Here is a 20,586-nt window from a genome sequence, read left to right as displayed (position 1 = left end):
ATTACGTTCGATAAAATCTAAAACCTCACAACAGACACATAAATGAAAAATATTATTCTTTAAAAATGCAAAGGATATATTTCTTGGCATCATGAAGCCATTTAAGTAACAAGCCATTTTGACATTTTTTTTTTTTAACTATCATTTGATCATTATAAAAATTTATTAAATAAATATTAATTACAAAGTTGCTTTATTTGTAATAGTTTAATTAATAAAAAAAAAAAGAAATTCAAAGAAATATTATCTCAAAACTGAATTGTGACTTTTTGTCCGTGACAATTTGTCCTGTGACTTTCTGTTCTACATCCATTGAAATATTCTGCTGTTTATTGCAAATATGTTTCTTTTCAGATATTTCAGCGTGAGTTAACTAAGTGGAAAGCCAGTGAACAGAATGATGATGTATGTTTCTAAATATAAGTTTATAGACTCTTTTAATGATCCAATAACTTCTATTAGCAGATAAAATTTCTGACATCTTTTTTCTGTCAAATTGTCTTTTCGGAAAAGTTATCCCTTAGACTATCATGAAAGTTGTATTATGGGCAAAAAATTGTCTTTCCGTAAAAAAAAGTCTTCTCGGAAAATATGTCTATTTTGACGTATCCACTCTTCGGTAAAATTGGGATTTTCTTTTGTTACAATTTTTCCTTTTTTCTCTCATAATGTTTTCGTACGCTTTTATATTAAAGTCTTTTTATACGTTTTTGTGTTGATGCAAATATAAAAGATTCGCTCTTTTTTATCAATACTCAGTGGGATTTCCAGTGACACGAGAACAATAGAAAAATCACTCTTCTTATGAAAGAGATAGAAAAGGTAGAAAAAAAGGAGAGACAATTTACGCATAAAAACCGATATGCATAGGGATGAATATCTCTTAAAACACAAAACTATTATATAACTTGTATACAACCACTATAAATAAAGTATATGCTATTAGCTAAATTTGTTAATATATGAATTTTTAATTGCCAAACATGCTGTTAATTGAACAATCTATTGTTCAACATAGGGGTGTGTAAAAAAAACTGCCAAATTTGACTGCATATTTTTCTTTTTTTTTGAAAAAAATATATATCAAACCTTAATAATGCAGCTTGCTGAGTATCCAATTTTTAACGTGTTCCGAAATGTAGTTTCGTCACAAGAATTTTTCAAAGTTAGGTCATTTTGTCTATATGAATGTCTGTAAATTCGTATGATCGAGCACACCGACAAGTGTATCGTTGGGACAACTCGATATAATGTAATCAATATACGTGACAAATAACCTAATGTGAAGTTTATTAAAATCATCATAACATAATTGATCAACACATTATATTTGAAAAACATGAGTCCTATAATATAAGACTTTAAAGGTTCATATCATTTACATTCAACGTTTTTATTGGATTTTTTTTTACTACAATGTAACCTCGAGGTTAAACGTTGGTAGTAAAAAAAATCCAAGAAAAATGTTGATTGATATTATAAATGATATGAACCTTCGAATTCTTATAATATCGGAATAGAAAATATGTGATCCGAATTAACCATGCACGTGTATTGAAGAAGACTTTGCACTTATATGAAGTACAGGGGGTAAGGTGTTTTTCTTAAACAATATTATGATCCCAAATTTGAGGAATTTTGTTGGCAATACTTTTAAAGAAACACTACAAATAGGAAAGTATATGTTAAATCTCAATGTATTATTATTATGAAAAAACCTTCCCCCTCCCCCGGTTTGGCATGTAAGGTTGAAACCTAACGTGATTCGCATTAACTGCCTAAAAGGGGGCCCGCTTCAGTCTTGCGTCAGTGAGTTAGTATATACTAGTAATAAACAAAATATTGTCTCATACTGAAAGGGGCGGCCGAGCAACCTGCACAGCCAAGCTTGTCTTGCAAAACAGCCAAGATTTACAAAACATTTCCAACAAAAACCTTCAGTTGGGCAATCTGACTGGAATCTAATTATCTCTGCTGATAAACAATGCAACACTAATGACACATTTAAGTTTTGGAAGGATTTTATTCACAAAGAATGTTTGTCATGATTGATGTACGTACATTCCTATGCTCTTGTCTTTTCGGAGTTTATATTGGAAATTAAATTGTTGCATGAAAGAGTCTAGCTCCACATTCCTATGCATATATGATTGTCATATGTACGTGAGAATGATTCCATAAAACATCCGTTTGATATCCTTTCAATGCCAGACACTGTATAGTGTGGAAAATCTGGCTAAATTTGTGCTCTGGATCAGACACTTGAATCTTACATCGTTATTGATGCCATCCGGAACTGTTAGATTTTATGACAGTCTTCCTTCCATACAGATCATCACTGCAAAATAATTTGAACATTCAATTAGGTGATTATAATATTATTTGGCAATCCAAAGAGAACCTGAAAATTTAGACCAACGTACGTTTGAACAGAGATGCTAAAAAAAATCCCCCCCCCCAAAAAAAAACCCCAGCCATTTTACTTTACAATCAAATTGAACAGGTCGGGACCACTACCTTATATGGAAATGCATAAATTAGCATACTTATGTTCTCGCACATGTAATTGTTTATTTACATGTGACGCAATTTATTCTTACCTAGGTTTTTGACCAATCCACTCAATGAGTCACAATGCATGATGGACTACTACGTGTTTACAATCAACCAAGAACGCGTGTTATTTACTAAAATACAACACATTTTTTCGTGCAATGCGGGATTCACAATTTCGCTTAATTTTTTATTTTGTGTATCCTCATTTATAATTCGTGATATAAGGTATTACTTCCATGTTCAGATTAACGAAGAGTTGTTTCTATGCGAAGAAAAAAGGGTTTGAATTATCCGATATATAGCCATTAACATGTTTGATGATGGCACAGATATTTCATGTATTTGTCCACCACACAGCAACGAAACAACAGCGAAAAAACACAATTACCCACGAGACAAACTTACTAGTGTAAAGTAAGCCGTCGATAACAGTCGGTGCTGATATTCACGAGTACATCGATTTTCGTAAAGATAATTAAAGGCAAATGTGTGATCCTTGAATTTTTGTGTTCGTAAAAAAGGCGAAGAAATATTTACATACATGACAGTGTAAACAAAATCTATAAGACTTAGTATTTATTTTTGTCACACTTCAGTATATTGGACTTCCAAACTGTTCCCTTTGTATTGAAGGTAGTGAAGTCAGCAACTGTAGTTTCATTTTGTTCGTTTTCTAACGGGCTCTGACATTTGCCAAACTGAATAAAATCATTACAGCTGATTTCTTATACCTGCAAAGTAAAACTTTGGTTGACTTGCTTGCTTTGTTTGTAAAGTTGTTTATACAAGCTTTGAAAATAAGATTGACATCTTTAAACAATATATATATAGGCATAGTTTAACTTGTATATTTTATATTTTGCACAATATACAATCAAAGCAAGCAAGCTAACCAAAGTTTTGCTCTACATGCATTAGGAAATAAGCTGTAATGATGTTATCCATATGTATGTGCGACAAGGTGGAAAATTTGATATGTTTTGTGAAAATTGCAGCGTTGGATCTATAATAAAAAAAGAAGATGTGGTATGATTGCCAATGAGACAGCTGTCCACAAGAGACCAAAATGACACAGAAATTAACATTTATAGATCACTGTGCGGCCTTCAACAATGAGCAAAGCCCATACCGCATAGTCAGCTATACAAGACCCCGATATGACAATGTAAAACAATTAATTATATAAAAAAAAATTTAACGAAAAACAAATATGTAACAAATAAACAAACGACAACCACTGAAATACAGGCTCCTATACAATATATTTTTTGTTATGGAATTGATTTCTTCTCCTTTTATATATTTAATTGGGCGTTTTTTTTTTTGTTTTTTTTTGTTTTTGATTTTTTTACACAAGTAATGTTTGGGTCATTTATAGCTTACTTTTCAGCATTGAACCTTTGACTGCTTAGGGACGACATCAAAAGATCGATGTAGGATAAAAAACTTAAATCAAATAGTTTGGGGGTGGGGGGGTTAAAATTCTACAAGTTTTGTATATCTAAAATCGATTTTTACATATATCCCTATTGGTAAATCAATTTTTCCCAAATTAAGTTAAGAGGGGGGGGGGGTCAGTGAAAAAACTATGTGAATTAAGTTTTTTATCCTACATTGAACTTTTGATGTCGTCCCTAATACTTTACTAAATTATGTCTTTGTTGAAAAGATGTCTCATCTTCTTATTGATATATACAAAGTACGTTTTAGAAAGAAAAAAAATAGGTAATATGGCACCCACTATGATCCAGAGACTTTTAATATTGGAGATATTTCAACAGGACAGCAGCCGAACGATAAAAAAACCTCTGAGGTATATTTTGTGATAAAATTAGCAACAAACGGATATTATCGATGGATGAAACTATGAAAAAAATGTATTGAGCTATATACCGTACCCGCTCAGTGGCGGATCCAGGGGGCGGGGGTTCCGGGGGATGGACCCCCTTTTTTTTAAGGCGATTAGTGCATTTGGATGGGGACATGTAGTTGGAACCCACTCCCCTTTTGTCCAGTGTTAGGACCCCCCTTTTTAAAATGACTGGATCCGCCCCTGTCGCTTTCATAACACTTATTTTTAGCATACTGAATATTATGATGTTCTTACTTTTAGATCAGGTCCTGATAAAAAAAATTACACATTCAGTACAGAAAGAAGAGTTTCAATGATAGTATTCGTGTTTTTGTAGGCAGAAATGATTTTGGAATGACATTATACCGGTTTAAAAGAGCTCAAATGATTTTCTTATTGGACAGTGGTCACTTCATTGGATATTTCACTGTTTCATGTCATGAATTTAATACAGGTTCAATTCATAACAATGCACAAAACAGGTTCAACTACTATTGCAAGGCAAAAAAAAAAGTCGAATCGTGAAGCCAGTAAACCGTGAATATATTTTTAATCTGAGCATGCAAATTGAAGATTACGTTATATATTTTACATTAAATATATTTGCAGAATAAAAACATTGGTAATTAGAGTCCCAGAAAATATATTAGTTGACTGTTTTCCCACTAATTCCACGTGTTTTAAGTAGTAGTTTACTCGTAGTAGCCCACAATGCATTATTGTAGTTCATTGAGTCGATTGGTCAGTTTTTCAAGGCCATATTGGCCTTGTGTTTTGGAAATTACTATGCAAATATATTCTGACGTCAGAACATCTAGAGTTCTCGACCTGTTGAAAAAGTAGTTAGTTGCATGTCCCATCATCCTTTGGTTGTAGACCCCAGATAAATATAATCTAAATTTCGTAGCATTTTCACCACCCCCTTTTTTTACTGAATTTGTTCAAGGTATATCGGTTTTACCCATTTTCAGATTTCAGTACGTCATGTTGTATAGATTTTATAAATTAGATGAATTTCTAGTAAGTTTCTACGATATTCTTTATCATTTGACAAAATACTATGCATCTGAATTAAATTGTTTACTATTTGAAAAAGCGCGCCTTCTTATACTTGAATTTACCTCCCATTATTTCACATAGCAACACAAATTAAAAACTGCCAATCTTTGCTGCATATCAATTTTTTCCCCAATAAAAATATATATCATGCAACATAATTAACTTTACAAATTGGGAGAAAATCAAGGTGTTCCGACCATTGGATCGTATTTAAAAAAAATAATGAAAGGATGGCATGATTACAAGTTTGATCCCTGACGACACTGAAAATCGAAAATTCACGCATTTACCTATCACATGATGATACGATGAGGTGATAAACTTAACAAGAAATAATTTACCTGATTCGTTATCATATTCACATTATGTTGACACGTCTTAGTTCGTTTATGCTAGCTCATTTTAAACAAGCTAAACAATCACAGCATTATCTACCTCTAGTCAGAAGAGCGCACTGTTTACAGGGGAGGTAATATTTTGTCACCAGTTTGCCCACTGTACTTGTTGTCGTCTAAGATATGATTTTAATATTTCCCACTTGTTAAGAAAAAAAACATTCAATTAAGCAAAATACAATGTGTAGAATGATTTTGAACTGGTAAGCAATCAACGTGATTAAAATACTGATCCTGTGTCCAAATATCACTTACAAGGATTTGATAATGATTTGTTCTACTCTCTGCATGTTTTAGAGGTCTTTCGATATTGTGTACAAGTAATCATAAAAAAAAATGTAATAATTATAATTTGTAGTTTGACTTTGATCAAATTGAAATTTGTACAAAAAGTGCATGAACAAATTACAATGTGTACGAAATTCAAGTAAAATTCACTGATAACTTGTACAAAAGTTTATAGTATGAATTTTGTAATAAAAAGCATTGATACCCACTATAAAATTTTATTCAATGACCAAATTATAAATCTGATTTACAAAATACAAAAATTTCCAGATAAATACAGGAAATGTAATTAATACATACATGTCAGTTAAGTCTTATAGTACAATAGAAATTGGCCAAGCGACAATTCCGATAGAATAATAAAAAATGATCTCAGTTTAGTTTAAACATATTTTATTTGCTGAATTAAAGCAAAATGGATTAGACACAAGTAAATCATACTTATGAAGTCTTCTCCATAATACAATATAAAGTTACAATAATAGTATAATATAATGGACATGCATATAAAACAAACAATTTATACAATATAATACTAGCTTTCATAGGTGAACAAAGAGGATAGAAAGTTAAAAGAGAAAAAGAAAGTTTGAAAAGTCGTATAATTCTGTGACGATGACTTGTGAATTGATGACAATGATGACGTTCCGTATCAGTAATAATAACGCTCTATCAAGGCATAAGAAATCTGTTTAACTTTTTATGAAATTTTGAACATGTTTGAAAATTTGAATATTTTGTTCGTTCGAAAGTTCCAAGTGTCCGCAAATTAATAGTTTTGTATCTAAAACAAAGTTTTCAGATAGCCAGTTAAAGTTATGGAATAAGGTTTTTCTACATAATGTGTATTTTTTGCAAACGAAGAAGGAATGGTAGACATCCTCAATATCGGACCCACAATGGCAAGAAGGATCATCTATAATATTAGCTCTAAATAGGTCATTGTTTAAGAATGAAGCGGAACATGGCAATTGCGTTAAGATTATATTTAATTTCCTTGGGCCGTACAAGTTAAACGTTTCAATTTTACATAATAGACTATCGTTTTTTAATTCTTTCTTAAATTTAGAAATAGAGTCGACACTGCGAATTTTTGGATCAAGTTTGTTCCATTCACGTATAGTAGAGGGAAAACGATTCAGTAGTAAGGGGAAGTCTACAAAATGGAACAATAATATCATGACCATTTCGCAACGGGTAGTTGGTTGTACTTTGTACACAAGGAGGTACAAGATTACATAGATATTCTGGTGCATGCTTTTGGTTCATGTTATAAAACATCTATAATTTTCTTCTCCTTCTTATTTCAAAAAGAGATTCCCAGCCAATCTCAGAATATAAAGTTTCAGTTTTTGGGAATATTGGTAGACCTGTTACTATTCTTGTGGCCTCTGATTGCAAATTTTCTAATTTATGTGAGTAGCCTATTCCACAATTATCCCACACTTCCGTGGCATATTCAAAAATGGGTCGAATAAAAACTAAGTATAGTTTTTCTAAATTATTTCGAGATAATCGGTATTTAAGTTTACGTAGAACATTTAAGTGTTTCTTTACACTTGTAATTATACTTTCAATATGATTGTTCCATTTTGCGTCACTACTGAAATTAACTCCCAGGTGCTTATGAGATGTACTTAAAGGTATATTTTTACCATTTCAGGAAAAGCTAAGGTCTGGAGTCTCAATATTTGAAAATATCATCATTTCGGTTTTATCTGGGTTAAATGACATAAGCCATTTAGAAGACCAAACATCCAGCTCTTTCAAGTCGCGATTGATTACAGATTTAATCTGTTCTCCGTCGTTACCAGAATAATTGAATGATGGGTCGTCAGCAAATAGCCGACGCAGTGAAGTAAGCTTATCAGCAATATCATTAATATATAAGACAAAGAGAAGGGACCTAGAACTGATCCCTGGGGAACACCAGCTGAGACATTACAGAAGGAAGAAGACGAGTTATTTAATACTACTCTCTGTTTTCTGTCGTGTAGATAATTCTGAATCCAATTCAATACGTTTCCGTCAACACCATACGCTTTCATTTTACATATAAGACCCCTATGCCAAACTTTGTCGAAAGCTTTAGAGAAGTCACAGAATACAAAACAGTTTATATCTTTTTTTTTCGAGGAGTTTAATATGCAATTATATATTTCTAAGAGTTGATGAACAGTTGAATTTTTAGGGAGAAATCCTGATTGATACTCATAAATTAATTTATTAGCTTTTAAATGATTGTATAAGTGCTTAAACACAACTCTTTCCATAACTTTTCCTACACAACTAATTAAGGATATCGGTCTATAATTTGATGGCAGAGATGAATCTCCCTTTTTGAAAATGGGTATCAGATTTGGTATCTTCCAGCTAGTTGGGTATATCCCCTCTCTTAAGGATTTATTAAATATAATATGGAGCGGAACTGCTACCTTTTCTGGACACAGCTTTAGCATCTTATGACTGATCACATCAGGACCAGATGTTTTGTTTGAATCTAATATCTGAATAATATCTATTATTTCTTTTATATTTACTTGGATCTCTGAAAACTTACTATTAGTTTTTGTATCAAATTCGGGCAAATCAACATGATCTTTATCTAGCTTTGAAATCATACTAAAATATTTGTTTAACAAATTACATTTCTCCTCATCTTCATATACAGTATCATTCAGTTTATTATCATTTATAATATTTTGGAGAGGGGGTATGGTTTCTGAACCTTTTTTGGATTTAATTAACGTTTTCATTAATTTCCAATACGTTTTTGAGTTTGAGGGTTGTTTCGATATTAGACAGTCCAAATTTAATTCAAAATTTTCTTTGGCGATTTTTTTCATATTATTTACTTTATTTCTCTGTTTTTTGTACTTCATAATATTATTTTCACAATTATATTTAATCGCTTTTTTTCTTAATCTATCTCGGATTCGAATTTCACGTCTTATGTCATTATTGAATCAGTGTTTGTCATTATGTCGTACAGTTACTATTTTAGTAGGAATGCATTTTTTAGCTATTTTCAAAAATTCTATTGTAAAACATTCACACATCTCATTAGTGGTTTTACTTTCGGGAAGCATAGTATTCCAGTCTATTTCGTCTAATTTCTCAGCAAATTTGGTTTTAATAGCCCGATCGTATAGCCATATTTCTCTTTTAAAAGATTTAAAGTCGGACATTGGACATTCGAGAAATGCAATAGGTGCATCATGATCACTAATTGCAGATGGAGTTTTTAGAACATTTGAAAAGGAACATGACATAGAGTCACTAATAATAATCGGATCTAGCAGAGTGCTACTATGGTCCGTTACTCTAGTAGATAATTCAATAACGTTGGTTAAATTGAACAAACGTTATTGAATGGTCTCAGTAACAATTCTGTTCGTATATAATATAGAACTTGTTACCAATGACAATTCTGATAGTTTATAGAAATTGGGCCGAGTGACAATAATGATGACACTCACCAATCATACATGCTAGGAATCTGCCCTTTCTGGCCAACAGTCTCAAGCTGAATGTCAATGAAAACCAAATAGAACTTATCAGACGTCACCATGGATACGGTTTCGTCTGATACGGCAAGTGTCTCCTCATCACCAGACATGACAAATATCCAAAACATGACACATTCAGATCATAATACTAGTGACAATATCAATAGTATACACACACTGCCATGTTCAGTTCTCCTTGAAGACATTTTTGGTTTTTGATGACTCTGTACAACACTGTCTCATTTCGAAATGTGAAGCCATGGCTGCAATACTTGTGGAATTTTAATAGCAAAAGCTCAATTTACTAGCAATTTAACTAATAAGTCTTATTTTACCAGAAGTCATGATAATCTTTATTATCGGTAATTTGTTCATTTTTCCTTTGATGTGTACTCGCTGATAATGTCAGTATCAGTGGACTGGCCGTGATATAAAAATTATTGGGTTAGTACGCAAATGACATGCGCGAATGCAACGCGTAAGAATCTACTTTCCCCTTTCATTCACAAAATTGCGCGTGATTTTTTTCGCAGAAACTCACGAGATTTTTGGCGAATGAAACACTTGACATTGTTTGAAACTTTCATAAAGAGCCGATAGACTTTAAAAAAAAAGCGTTATCTATAATTGATATATGAAGTACAACTAACATATCGTCCATGATGTTCCAATCCTAGTTTTTATTCTTACTTCTTACAATACCAATACATGGTGCTGTTCCAAGTAGTTTTCTTTTTCTGTTTCTTGCTAAGTATTTTTTTTACCTGTTCAGTCACTATAAAGTGTTACAATTCATATTTAAACGCAACATAGTGACCAAAAAGGTACAGCTACCGCATGAGAGAAGCTAGAAAAAAAATGAAATTTACGCATTGTTGACATTTTTGTGGGACCATCATATACAATTTTTTTTAAAATGTGGTTTCAGTGTCAATTTTAATTGGGTCCCCAATGCTCTTCAACTTTGTATTTGTTTGGCCTTTTAACTGGTTTGATCTGAGCGTCACAGATGAGTCTTATGTAGACGAAACGCGCGTCTGGCGTATTAAATTATAATCCTGGTACCTTTGACAACTATTAAGACAGATATTAATTGAACAAAGAACAAAAACAAAAAGTGAGCTTATTCATATGCGGATCTAGGATATATTTTAAAAAGGGGGTACGCGGGGGCACCAAACTACATGTATAAAGGTATGACTAGAATTGTACCCTTTATAAGGAGGTGACTGTGGAAAAAAAGACATGTCAGGAGGCATTGTAAGCTGATGTGTGTAATTTGTAAATTATCTGAAAAAGCTCATTTCTTGTTTACTTCATAATTATTTCAAACATTTTAATAGACGTCACTAAACTTTTAACTTATAATTTTTGCTTTTGTCAAAGTCTTGTTCATCTATTTTCAACACGGACCAGAAAAATGAAACTTGGAGTTTAAAGGCCCTGTGGTAACCTTTAATTTCAGAAGCGAATTTAGGGGGGATAGGAACTTTATCGGGACTCCGGGATCGGAAGATTATAAGCTCGTGATTTCGGGATGTCGGGATTTACTTTATTTAAATTCGGAACCTCGTGATTTCGTGTTTTTAAACCCGGGATCAGGACCCCTCCCTCCTACTTCACTTTTTTTTCAATTTATGTTTGTAAACCACTGTTACAAACACTCATTCAAACCAATACAAACTTAGTATGCAACTTTCATTTCGGATATTTCAAGACCTTTCAAACCAGTTCAAATTGGAAAAGAGATAAAAGAGGAAATATCTTTTCTTAAACTTTCCTTTACCAACAAAGGTCTCGATGACGTCAACTTTGGCGATATCCTACATCATTAATTAGAGCAATCGGAAATACACCCCGTTTTTTAAAGATAAGTCATTTCTTATAACTTTATCAAACAAATTGCAACTCAAATTTTCAATTACAAACACGTTTTGCAGGATCTCAATATTGACGACTTCAAGTGTAAACCCCCTGATTGTACCTGTGCTAGTTTCCAATTCGCATATAATCCAGCTGCCCACCTTTAATTATTACCTTAACATATGGCACGCCGTTTTTATATTTATTCAAATTTGAAGATATCTTATTTATTTAACAAGATATCTTATTAAGTATTAAGATATCTTTAATTTTTATAAGATATCTTATTTAATTTGAAAGTAAATAAGATATTTCTATTAGTTTATAAGATATCTCTATAGGTTAATCAGATATCTCTATTAATTAATAAGATATCTTATAAAGTATATAAGATATCTTACTTCTTTATAAAGATATCTTTTAAATACATACTTTATAAGATATCTTATTAATTAATAGAGATATCTTATAAACTAATAGAGATATCTTATTAATTAATAGAGATGTCTTATAAACTAATAGAGATATTTTTATAACCAATTAAATAAGATATCTCTATAAGTTAATAAGATATCTCTAAAAGTTTATAAGATATCTCTATTAGTTTATAAGATATCTCTATAAGTTGATAAGATATCTATATAAGTTAATAAGATATTTTCTAAAGTTTATAAGATATCTCTATTAGTTTATAAGATATCTCTATTATTTTATAAGATATCTCTATAAGTTAATAAGATATCTCTATTAATTAATAAGATATCTTATAAAGTATATAAGATATCTTACTTCTTTATAAAGATATCTGTTAAATACATACTTTATCAGATATCTTATTAATTAATAGAGATATCTTATAAACTAATAGAGATATCTTATTAATTAATAGAGATATCTTATAAGCTAATAGAGATATCTTATTAACTTATGGAGATATCTTATTAAGTAAATAAGATATCTCTATTATAAACTATTTAAAAGATATCTTATATAGTTAATAAGATATCTTATAAATTAATAGAGATATCTGATATTTTAAATAAGATATCTTATATATTTAATAAGATATCTTTATAAACATTTAAATAAGATATCTTATTTAATATATAAGATATCTTATTTAATATATAAGATATCTTATTTAATATATAAGATATCTTATTTAATAAATCAGATATCTCAATTATGATATAAGATATCTCTAAAAGTTTATAAGATATCTCAATTAGTTTATAAGATATCTTATTTAACTAAATAAGATATCTCGAAATTGAATAAATATAATAACGGCGTGCCATATTAACATAGTCAATATTACTTCCCTGCGAAATATACAGTATATGTTATCCAAAGGTCCGAAATATCGTAAGCTTAAAATACTGATAGATTCAGTCGAGGATTATGCCAAGCAAAAGGTTAAATATGAGAAAGTATACGTCGATCCTCTTTCCGAATGAATTATGGTGTGAGGTTGTTAATAAAAATCAGAATTAAGAAACACCATGGGTTGATCAATATGCATGCGACTTCAATCTTTAACGACCCAAATGTTGCAAAACACTTGTCCTATATTAATGACCAATATGTTGTTGACCCCGCAGATAACGCCCCAAACAACATCGTGTGTGTGTGTGGTAATCTCATTACATAAAATGCTTGTTAAATGAATCAGGTATTGACACTTCACTTGGAAACTTAAAATATATTCCCACGACACTTAACAAAGAGTAAAGCCTGGATAATCATTTATATTACGGATTACAAATGTGTCGAGTTTTGTGATTGGATAACAGCTAGGAGATGTCAGTATATATTCAGGAAACTGCGAGGGTATATACGACATGTTTTGCCCCAATTGGCACCCCAAAAAATTTTAATTAGAAATATAAAAAAAGATGGCGGATTAGTTTACGGTTCAGCGATAAACATGTCAATTACATTGTAATAAATAAAAATATTAGTTATATTTATGCATCAGCTACTTCAGATAAAAAAAAAAAAAAAAAACATTTCTAAAAAAAATAACAAAACTAATAATTTCCGTTTATGCGCACTCATAATATCGTCTGCAAAACAAAACAAACACAGACGGCAAAACAAGATCAAACAAGGCAACATGAAGCGGTTTGTTTCTCATTCTGAAGAAGATGTTATTGCAAAAAAACAGAATTTGGTTCCTCTAAACACAGTCAAGGCAAATAAGGGTGCAGCAAATTTACTTCGCTCATATTTACGTGAAAAAAACATGGACACAAACTTTGAAAGCTTTGAAATTCACAGACTTGCTGAAATACTTTCTCATTTTTATATGGATGCCCGCACAAAAGAAGGGGAAATGTACAAATCTACCACTTTGATTAATACAAGGCATGCATAAAATCGATATCTGAAAAGTCCACCCTTCTTGAAAAAAAATTTGATTTAATCAAAAACACGGAGTTAACAGATGCAAATGAGTGTTTCAAAACAGCCAAAGCAGAAATAAAATCAGTTGGGAAAGAGGACATTGTTCACTACCCTGAAACAGAATCTGAGGATCTTACCAAGCTATATAATAGCATTTATTTGGACCCGAGTACACCATTTGGCCTAGCAAACCGTGTTCAAATGAACATTCGTTTATATTTTTGCCGCAGAGGAAATGAAAATATGGAATCTATGACAAAGAAACGGTCGTTGTCAAAACTTACGCAAATACTGGCCGAAAATATATTCTTAAAAAGGTAGATGAAATGACAAACAATCAGAGAGAATCCGATCATGAGAAAGTGTCTGGGAATATGCCTGAAGATCCTGAAATGCCTGAATATTGTCCGGTGAAAAATTTTGAAACCTACCTTTCAAAGTTGAATCCAGATTCTGATAGACTTTGGCAATATCCAAAAGAAAGTTTCAACTCTAGTGATGAATGCTGGTATACAAAACGTCCTATAGGAAAAGACACATTATCATATTTCTTGTCGACACTTAGTAATAAAGTAGGCCTGTCCACAACATACACCAATCACTAGAGATTAGAGCGACAGGCGCAACCATTCTCGGCAGAAATTGTTCAATGGCACAGATAATGTCCGTGACAGGCCATAAATCCGCATCCTCTGTTGCCGTATACCAACGTGTTTCAAACAGAGAAAAACAAGTAATGGGTGAAATTATCACAAACTCTGTTCGTGGCCAACAACCTTCTACCCTTTCAGATATGCCAGCTACAAACACTGCAGCACTCATGCCGGTGTCAACTACATCAAACGAACTTGTTTCAACTTCAACAACTTTCCCTATAATTCAAGACCTTGAATGTGTCAAAGTCAATGACTTGTTCTGTGAATATCACGCACTAACTACAGTCAGCAACACTAGACCGGCTTTTCTACAAGCTCCAATGATCCATGGATGACAAGCTCCAATGATCCATGGATGCACAATAACAAACTTGAACATTACCATCAACAAAAGTTAAATTTTTGCGCCCGGAAAACTTTTCTGACGTTGGGTTCTAAAGGGATTTTACAGTGTTATAGATAATTAAAACTGTTACTTCGATTCATTTAAAAGCTTCTATTTACGTTTACAATTTGTTGTTGATAATATACAATATGTTATACAATTTGCGAGCTCCTAAAATTCTGTATTTAATTATTTATTATAGTTTCCCCCTTTCTCCAAATACACTACATTATGTCACGTGACGTAATTCACATAACAGTAAAAGAATTTCAGAGGCTCCAACAGGGTATACAACGATGGGTATTCTACAATGATATGGTTTTTATTCAAAATAACGCTATTTGAAGAGCAAATACCAAATATATGACTGAATCTTTTTTTTTATCAAGAACAATGTATACTTTAACCAGAAAAAAACGTTTTACGTATCGTAAGCGCAAATATATAAGGTTGGGTTTATAAATATTTCATGTGGTCAAAGTACATAACTGAGGCCCCTCATGGGGGGTCCTAGTAATCACATAATCACCATTTTTTTGCCAATATAATCACATAATCATTAAATATTTGCTTATCTTTAGTAATCAAATAATCATAAACTAAAAATACAGTCCTAGGTAATCAAATAATCATGAAATATTTGGCTTAATAATCAAATAATCATTAAAAAAAAACGGCAAAGTAATCACATAATCAAAAACCCCATGAGGGCCCACATAACTGTAAGAAAAACGAGGCCCCTCATGGGGGGTCCTAGTAATCACATAATCACCATTTTTTTGCCAATATAATCACATAATCATTAAATATTTGCTTATCTTTAGTAATCAAATAATCATAAACTAAAAATACAGTCCTAGGTAATCAAATAATCATGAAATATTTGGCTTAATAATCAAATAATCATTAAAAAAACGGCCAAGTAATCACATAATCAAAAACCCCATGAGGGCCCTCAAAAACTACTTGTTCTCACACAGTAAATCATCGAGATACACACAAAAAAATGAACTGAAGAGGAGTACACGAACTTGTATTGTATGTCTGTAATTCAACAATTTAAAGTATTACTTGAAAATGCATGAAAGGGTAATCCGTAATAAATTTATTATTCAGGTTGCAGACAGGGTATATAATGTGACATTCCCGGCTTAGGCTTTATATTCTTTTCGCCTCCGGCTCAGGAAATATAAAGCCTAAGCCGGGAATGTCACATTATATACCCTGTCTGCGACCTGAATAACATGATATAATCTTACTTTCTATACAATCTTGGAATATGATTGGTTAAAAGCGTCCGCGTGAAGACCGTGTATATTTTATTTTAGGTTAGTAAGGAGGCGGGGCTTATTTCATACACGGTTAGTAGTGGTGTTACGTCCCTTTATATTCCATATTATGTTAGAAGAGAGGCGGCGCTTATTTCATACACGTTCAGTAATAGTGTTACGTCCCTTTATAAAAACAAAACGGTACTGAAAGATTTCAACAGACGAGGAAAGTGATGATAAAGATTGAAATAAATTCATAAAACACATTTAAACCTAACAAGTTGTTATTGTTGGCTTCTGTTTTTGTATGACCAATGGAAAAAGTTTCTTAATGGTAACAGTATTGAAGACTTGCTCCTTTTGATTGGTCACTAGTCTAAATTTCACACGTTAAGATAGTCGGTAAGATAAATTCGTTACATAGTGTGCTAGTGACGTAATACGGTTTATATTGGATCAGTAAATTCCATATGAGGATTCGAGCGTCGCACTCGCCCCATATGGAATTAACTGACCCCATATATACTGGTCACTAGCACACTATGTAACTAATAAGGTATATTCTATGTTTCTTTGGAATTTCAACCAAAGATGAAGTACTGGATCTTCCATCACTGTATTGGATACCTCAACTACATAAGTGTCCTTACAATCAACGGTATATTGCTGGGTCTTCAATGTGCTCCACGAAACTTGTTCAGAATTATTAAGAACTTTATCAGCAATCAAAGCCGGGCTTCAACATTATTGTGAAACTACCTATTCTAGAGGTGGCGTGAATCGGATGTGGATACTGAAAAATTCCAAAGATCTTTCCGTGATTGATAACATTTATGTAACGTTTCGAGGACGTTTTTTGCATAAAACCGTCGGCAGTCCAATGGTTACTAATTGTGTCTCTCTTCTGGCCGACTTGTTCCTTTATTCTTATGAGGCTAAATTCATACTTGAACTACTTTGGAAGAAAATAAAAAAGTTAGCAATATCCTTTAACTTTACTTTCCACTATATAGACGATGTTCATCGAACTAGAGACAACGGATACAACAGATACAGTTTCTGCCTCATATCTTGAATTACATCTAAATATTGTCAATGAGGGTCGGTTGAAAACAGAATTTTACGACAAAAGAGATGATTTCAGCTTCCGAATTGCGAACTTTCCATTTCTATGTAGCAATATTCCAGCAGCGTCTGAATACGGAGTATATATCGCCCAATTGATACGATATTCCCGGCCTTGTATTCCCTATCATAATTTCCTTGATAAAAAATTGCTGCCCACAAGGAAGCTATTAGACCAAGAGTTCCAAATGGTGAAGTTGAATTCATCTCTTCGTACATTTTACGAACGCCATCACGAGTTGGTTGACCATTATTCGTTTCACAGATGATATCGGACATGTTCCTTATTTCGTAACTACAATCCCGTTCCCCTTTCACGAATGTTACCTACCGAGTAAGACTATTTACCGGGTTAGTACAAACATGAGCAACACGAAAGGTGCCACAAGGGAGTCAAGATCTGCTTACCCTTCTGGAGCACTTGAGATCACCTCCAGTTGTTGGTGGGGGTTCGTGTTGCTTAGTCTTTAGTTTTCTATGTTGTGACTTGTGTACTATTATTTGTCTGTTTGTCTATTTCTTAAGCCATGGCGTTGTCAGTTTTTTTATCTATAAGTTTGATTGTCGCTCTGGTAACTTTCGCCCCTCTTTTATCAGAAATTGCTGTCGGGATAATATCATTCATTATACCAATTCATCAGTATGATCGTACCCTAACTAGTCCTCGAAATACCTTATGTGGAATTGTTGGAACTGGATAATTTAGGACTGCTGCATGAATTTGAACAGGATATTTGTTGGGAAATCAAATCGAAGCTGTTAATGACATATCTTTTTTCGCAGCAATGGTTTCTGAGCTTTAAGTTTCGCTACGTTGAGCATTTAAAATGCTTTAAAAACTTGTGGTCAGGATTAGTTTAAACAAGATGTGTTTGGATAAATCATCACAAAACGATTTAGAACAAATGAAATGAATAAAATCTCAGATTTAGTGTGTATTCCGTATTTGTTTTCTCTCAATCGATTTATAACTTTCGAACAGCGGTAAACTACTGTTGCCTTTATTAAAGGATTCAGAAACAAGCAAATTATTTTTGCTCTTTCAAATCAGTCTATAATACACTTATTGAACAATACATAATTAAAATACTTGCATGCTCTGTAAAAAATAAATGAATATGAAAAACGTGGAAAATACTATTTTGCCCATCTGAGAGTATCGTTGATCCCAAAAGCAAAATGTTGTCTGGGTTTTCTTTCATGTAAATTTAAAAATGTTATTCTTTAGTTTTCTATGCTGTGTCATGTGTACTATTGTTTGTTTATTTGTCTTTTTAATTTTAGCCATGGCGTTGTCGGTTTATTTCCGATTTATGAGTTTGACTGTCCCTTTGGTATCTTTCGTCCCTCTTTTTAATGTAAAAAGCAAATTATGTTGTGCAGTTTCCGATTACATAGTTTACTCAGATATTCAAACAAATGAATCAGTACTTTTTTTGTATTTTGTAAATAAGTTTAATTGTGTGATCATTAAATCATGATTCTGTAGCTTTAGTTACTATCGATACTATAAATTCTTGCACAAGTTGTGATTGAATTTTAGTCAAATTTTGTACAAATAACATGTACAAGCACTTTTTGTACACATTACAATTTGTATAAAGGCAAATGCAAATTATAATTTGTATTTTGTTTTGGTTCAAATAATATTTTTTACAATTTGTTTGTACAAATTATAATTCGTACAATATTATAACTTGTACACAACATATATATAAATATATATTTGAATAACTTTGTTATTATTGCAATCAACCAATAGCTACGTTCAGAAAGGTCGAAATAATTTCACTCACATATATTTATAAACTTGGAAACCACTTTGAAAACGTTATTGGTTGGAGGAATAGATCAAGTTCAGATTAAGATGATCAATTTTTTAAGAGTCAACTATAAACTCTCAATTTCAAACTGTAAACATTTATCTAACATGTGTACTATACCCATTCCAGGATTTAGGCCTGGTTAACTTATTCATAAAACAACTTGGCTAAGAATGTAAAATACCTGACGCCTAAGTATGATCGGTTTCTGCACACACAAAACTATTAATAGATTGGCTTTATTCTAACTGTAGGAAACCCGCACAAAATCTATCGGAGTTAATTACCCAGTAAGGATTACGATAGACTCAGTGCATTGTGAAATCAAACTTGATGGAATTTTAAATGAAGTGATAAATGCCAAACAGGAGGTTTTTGATGCTCTGAAGAAATTTGCTCACACAAGACGCTGTAAAGCTAATGCTGCAATTTACAAAGAACAGGTTCAATGGTACTTCAAGGTAAAGAATGAAAAATAAACAAAGCATTGCAAAAATATTGACCTATTGAGATTGGTTACAAATATATACTTTTGTTTGATAAGATTTTGTGGAAATGTAGTGTAAAGAGTAGAAAAGTCAACACCGTCAACAGAATTAAAAGGACCTTCAAGCATAGTAGATATAAACATTTTCATATATATTCATATATATAAATAGAAAGCCAACTCGTACACTCGGATTTTCTAGGTCTGTTTGATTTCATGTTAGATGTCAGACCACCAATTACTCACTCAAATTTAGAAAAAATAAAAGTAGTCTTACTTTGACACAAATAGTGCTTTTGATGTATTTGTTTACTTATACTAATCAACAAATTTGAAAAAATTAAACTGTTGGTGAATGAATATATTTAGACCATTTTAAGCCAAAATCTACTGATCAATGAGTTTGCATTAAAAATTAAGTATTAATGCGCTCCTTTGTTGACTGATTAAAGATTTCCCGAAACCAAGGGTTATTTTTGGAGTACCTCTATTCAAGAAGTCAGGGGTTTTTTCTAAGAAGGTTTTATAGTGTGTTGAACATTAGCATGTGGAAAGCTGATACTTTTCATTTCAATTCATAGGATACCTGGTTTCTATGACGTTGCACTTAAGGTAAAATATTTAGAAGGCTGTGAAAATTGCAAAATTTGATTGAACAGATAGGGATTTTAAATTGGTGGTCTGACACCTATTATATGTTGAAACAATATGTTAATAAACCGTTTTTCCCGGTATAAGAATTAGTTTTAGTAGATCGAATTAGCCAACTAAATGGTTTACCCTTGTTTCACTTCCAATTTTGACATTCTTTTCCTTTTAAGGGGGCTCCCGGGTATAAATCTTTTTTTTTTTCTAATATAGAATTTCGCTATATATTTTTTTTATAAATGAACTTAATGAAAAATGAAATA

The 20,586-nt window shown here is 32.0% G+C and overlaps 1 protein-coding gene across 1 annotated transcript in view; it reads left to right on the top strand.

Moving 5' to 3' along the window:
• Positions 1 to 19,667, top strand: part of LOC143070983 (uncharacterized) — a 29,312-nt gene extending 9,645 nt beyond the window's left edge. The window contains exons 3-4 of the mRNA XM_076245078.1: positions 355 to 405; positions 19,443 to 19,667. Coding sequence (XP_076101193.1) covers positions 355 to 405; positions 19,443 to 19,667 — 276 coding nt within the window. The remainder of the gene's footprint in view (positions 1 to 354; positions 406 to 19,442) is intronic.
• Positions 19,668 to 20,586: the final 919 nt, after the last annotated feature.

Source organism: Mytilus galloprovincialis, chromosome 4 (assembly GCF_965363235.1).
Source record: "Mytilus galloprovincialis chromosome 4, xbMytGall1.hap1.1, whole genome shotgun sequence".
Classification (NCBI taxonomy): domain Eukaryota; kingdom Metazoa; phylum Mollusca; class Bivalvia; order Mytilida; family Mytilidae; genus Mytilus; species Mytilus galloprovincialis.
The sequence above is the reverse complement of the archived record's forward strand: the minus strand, read 5'-3'. Positions and strand labels throughout refer to the sequence as shown.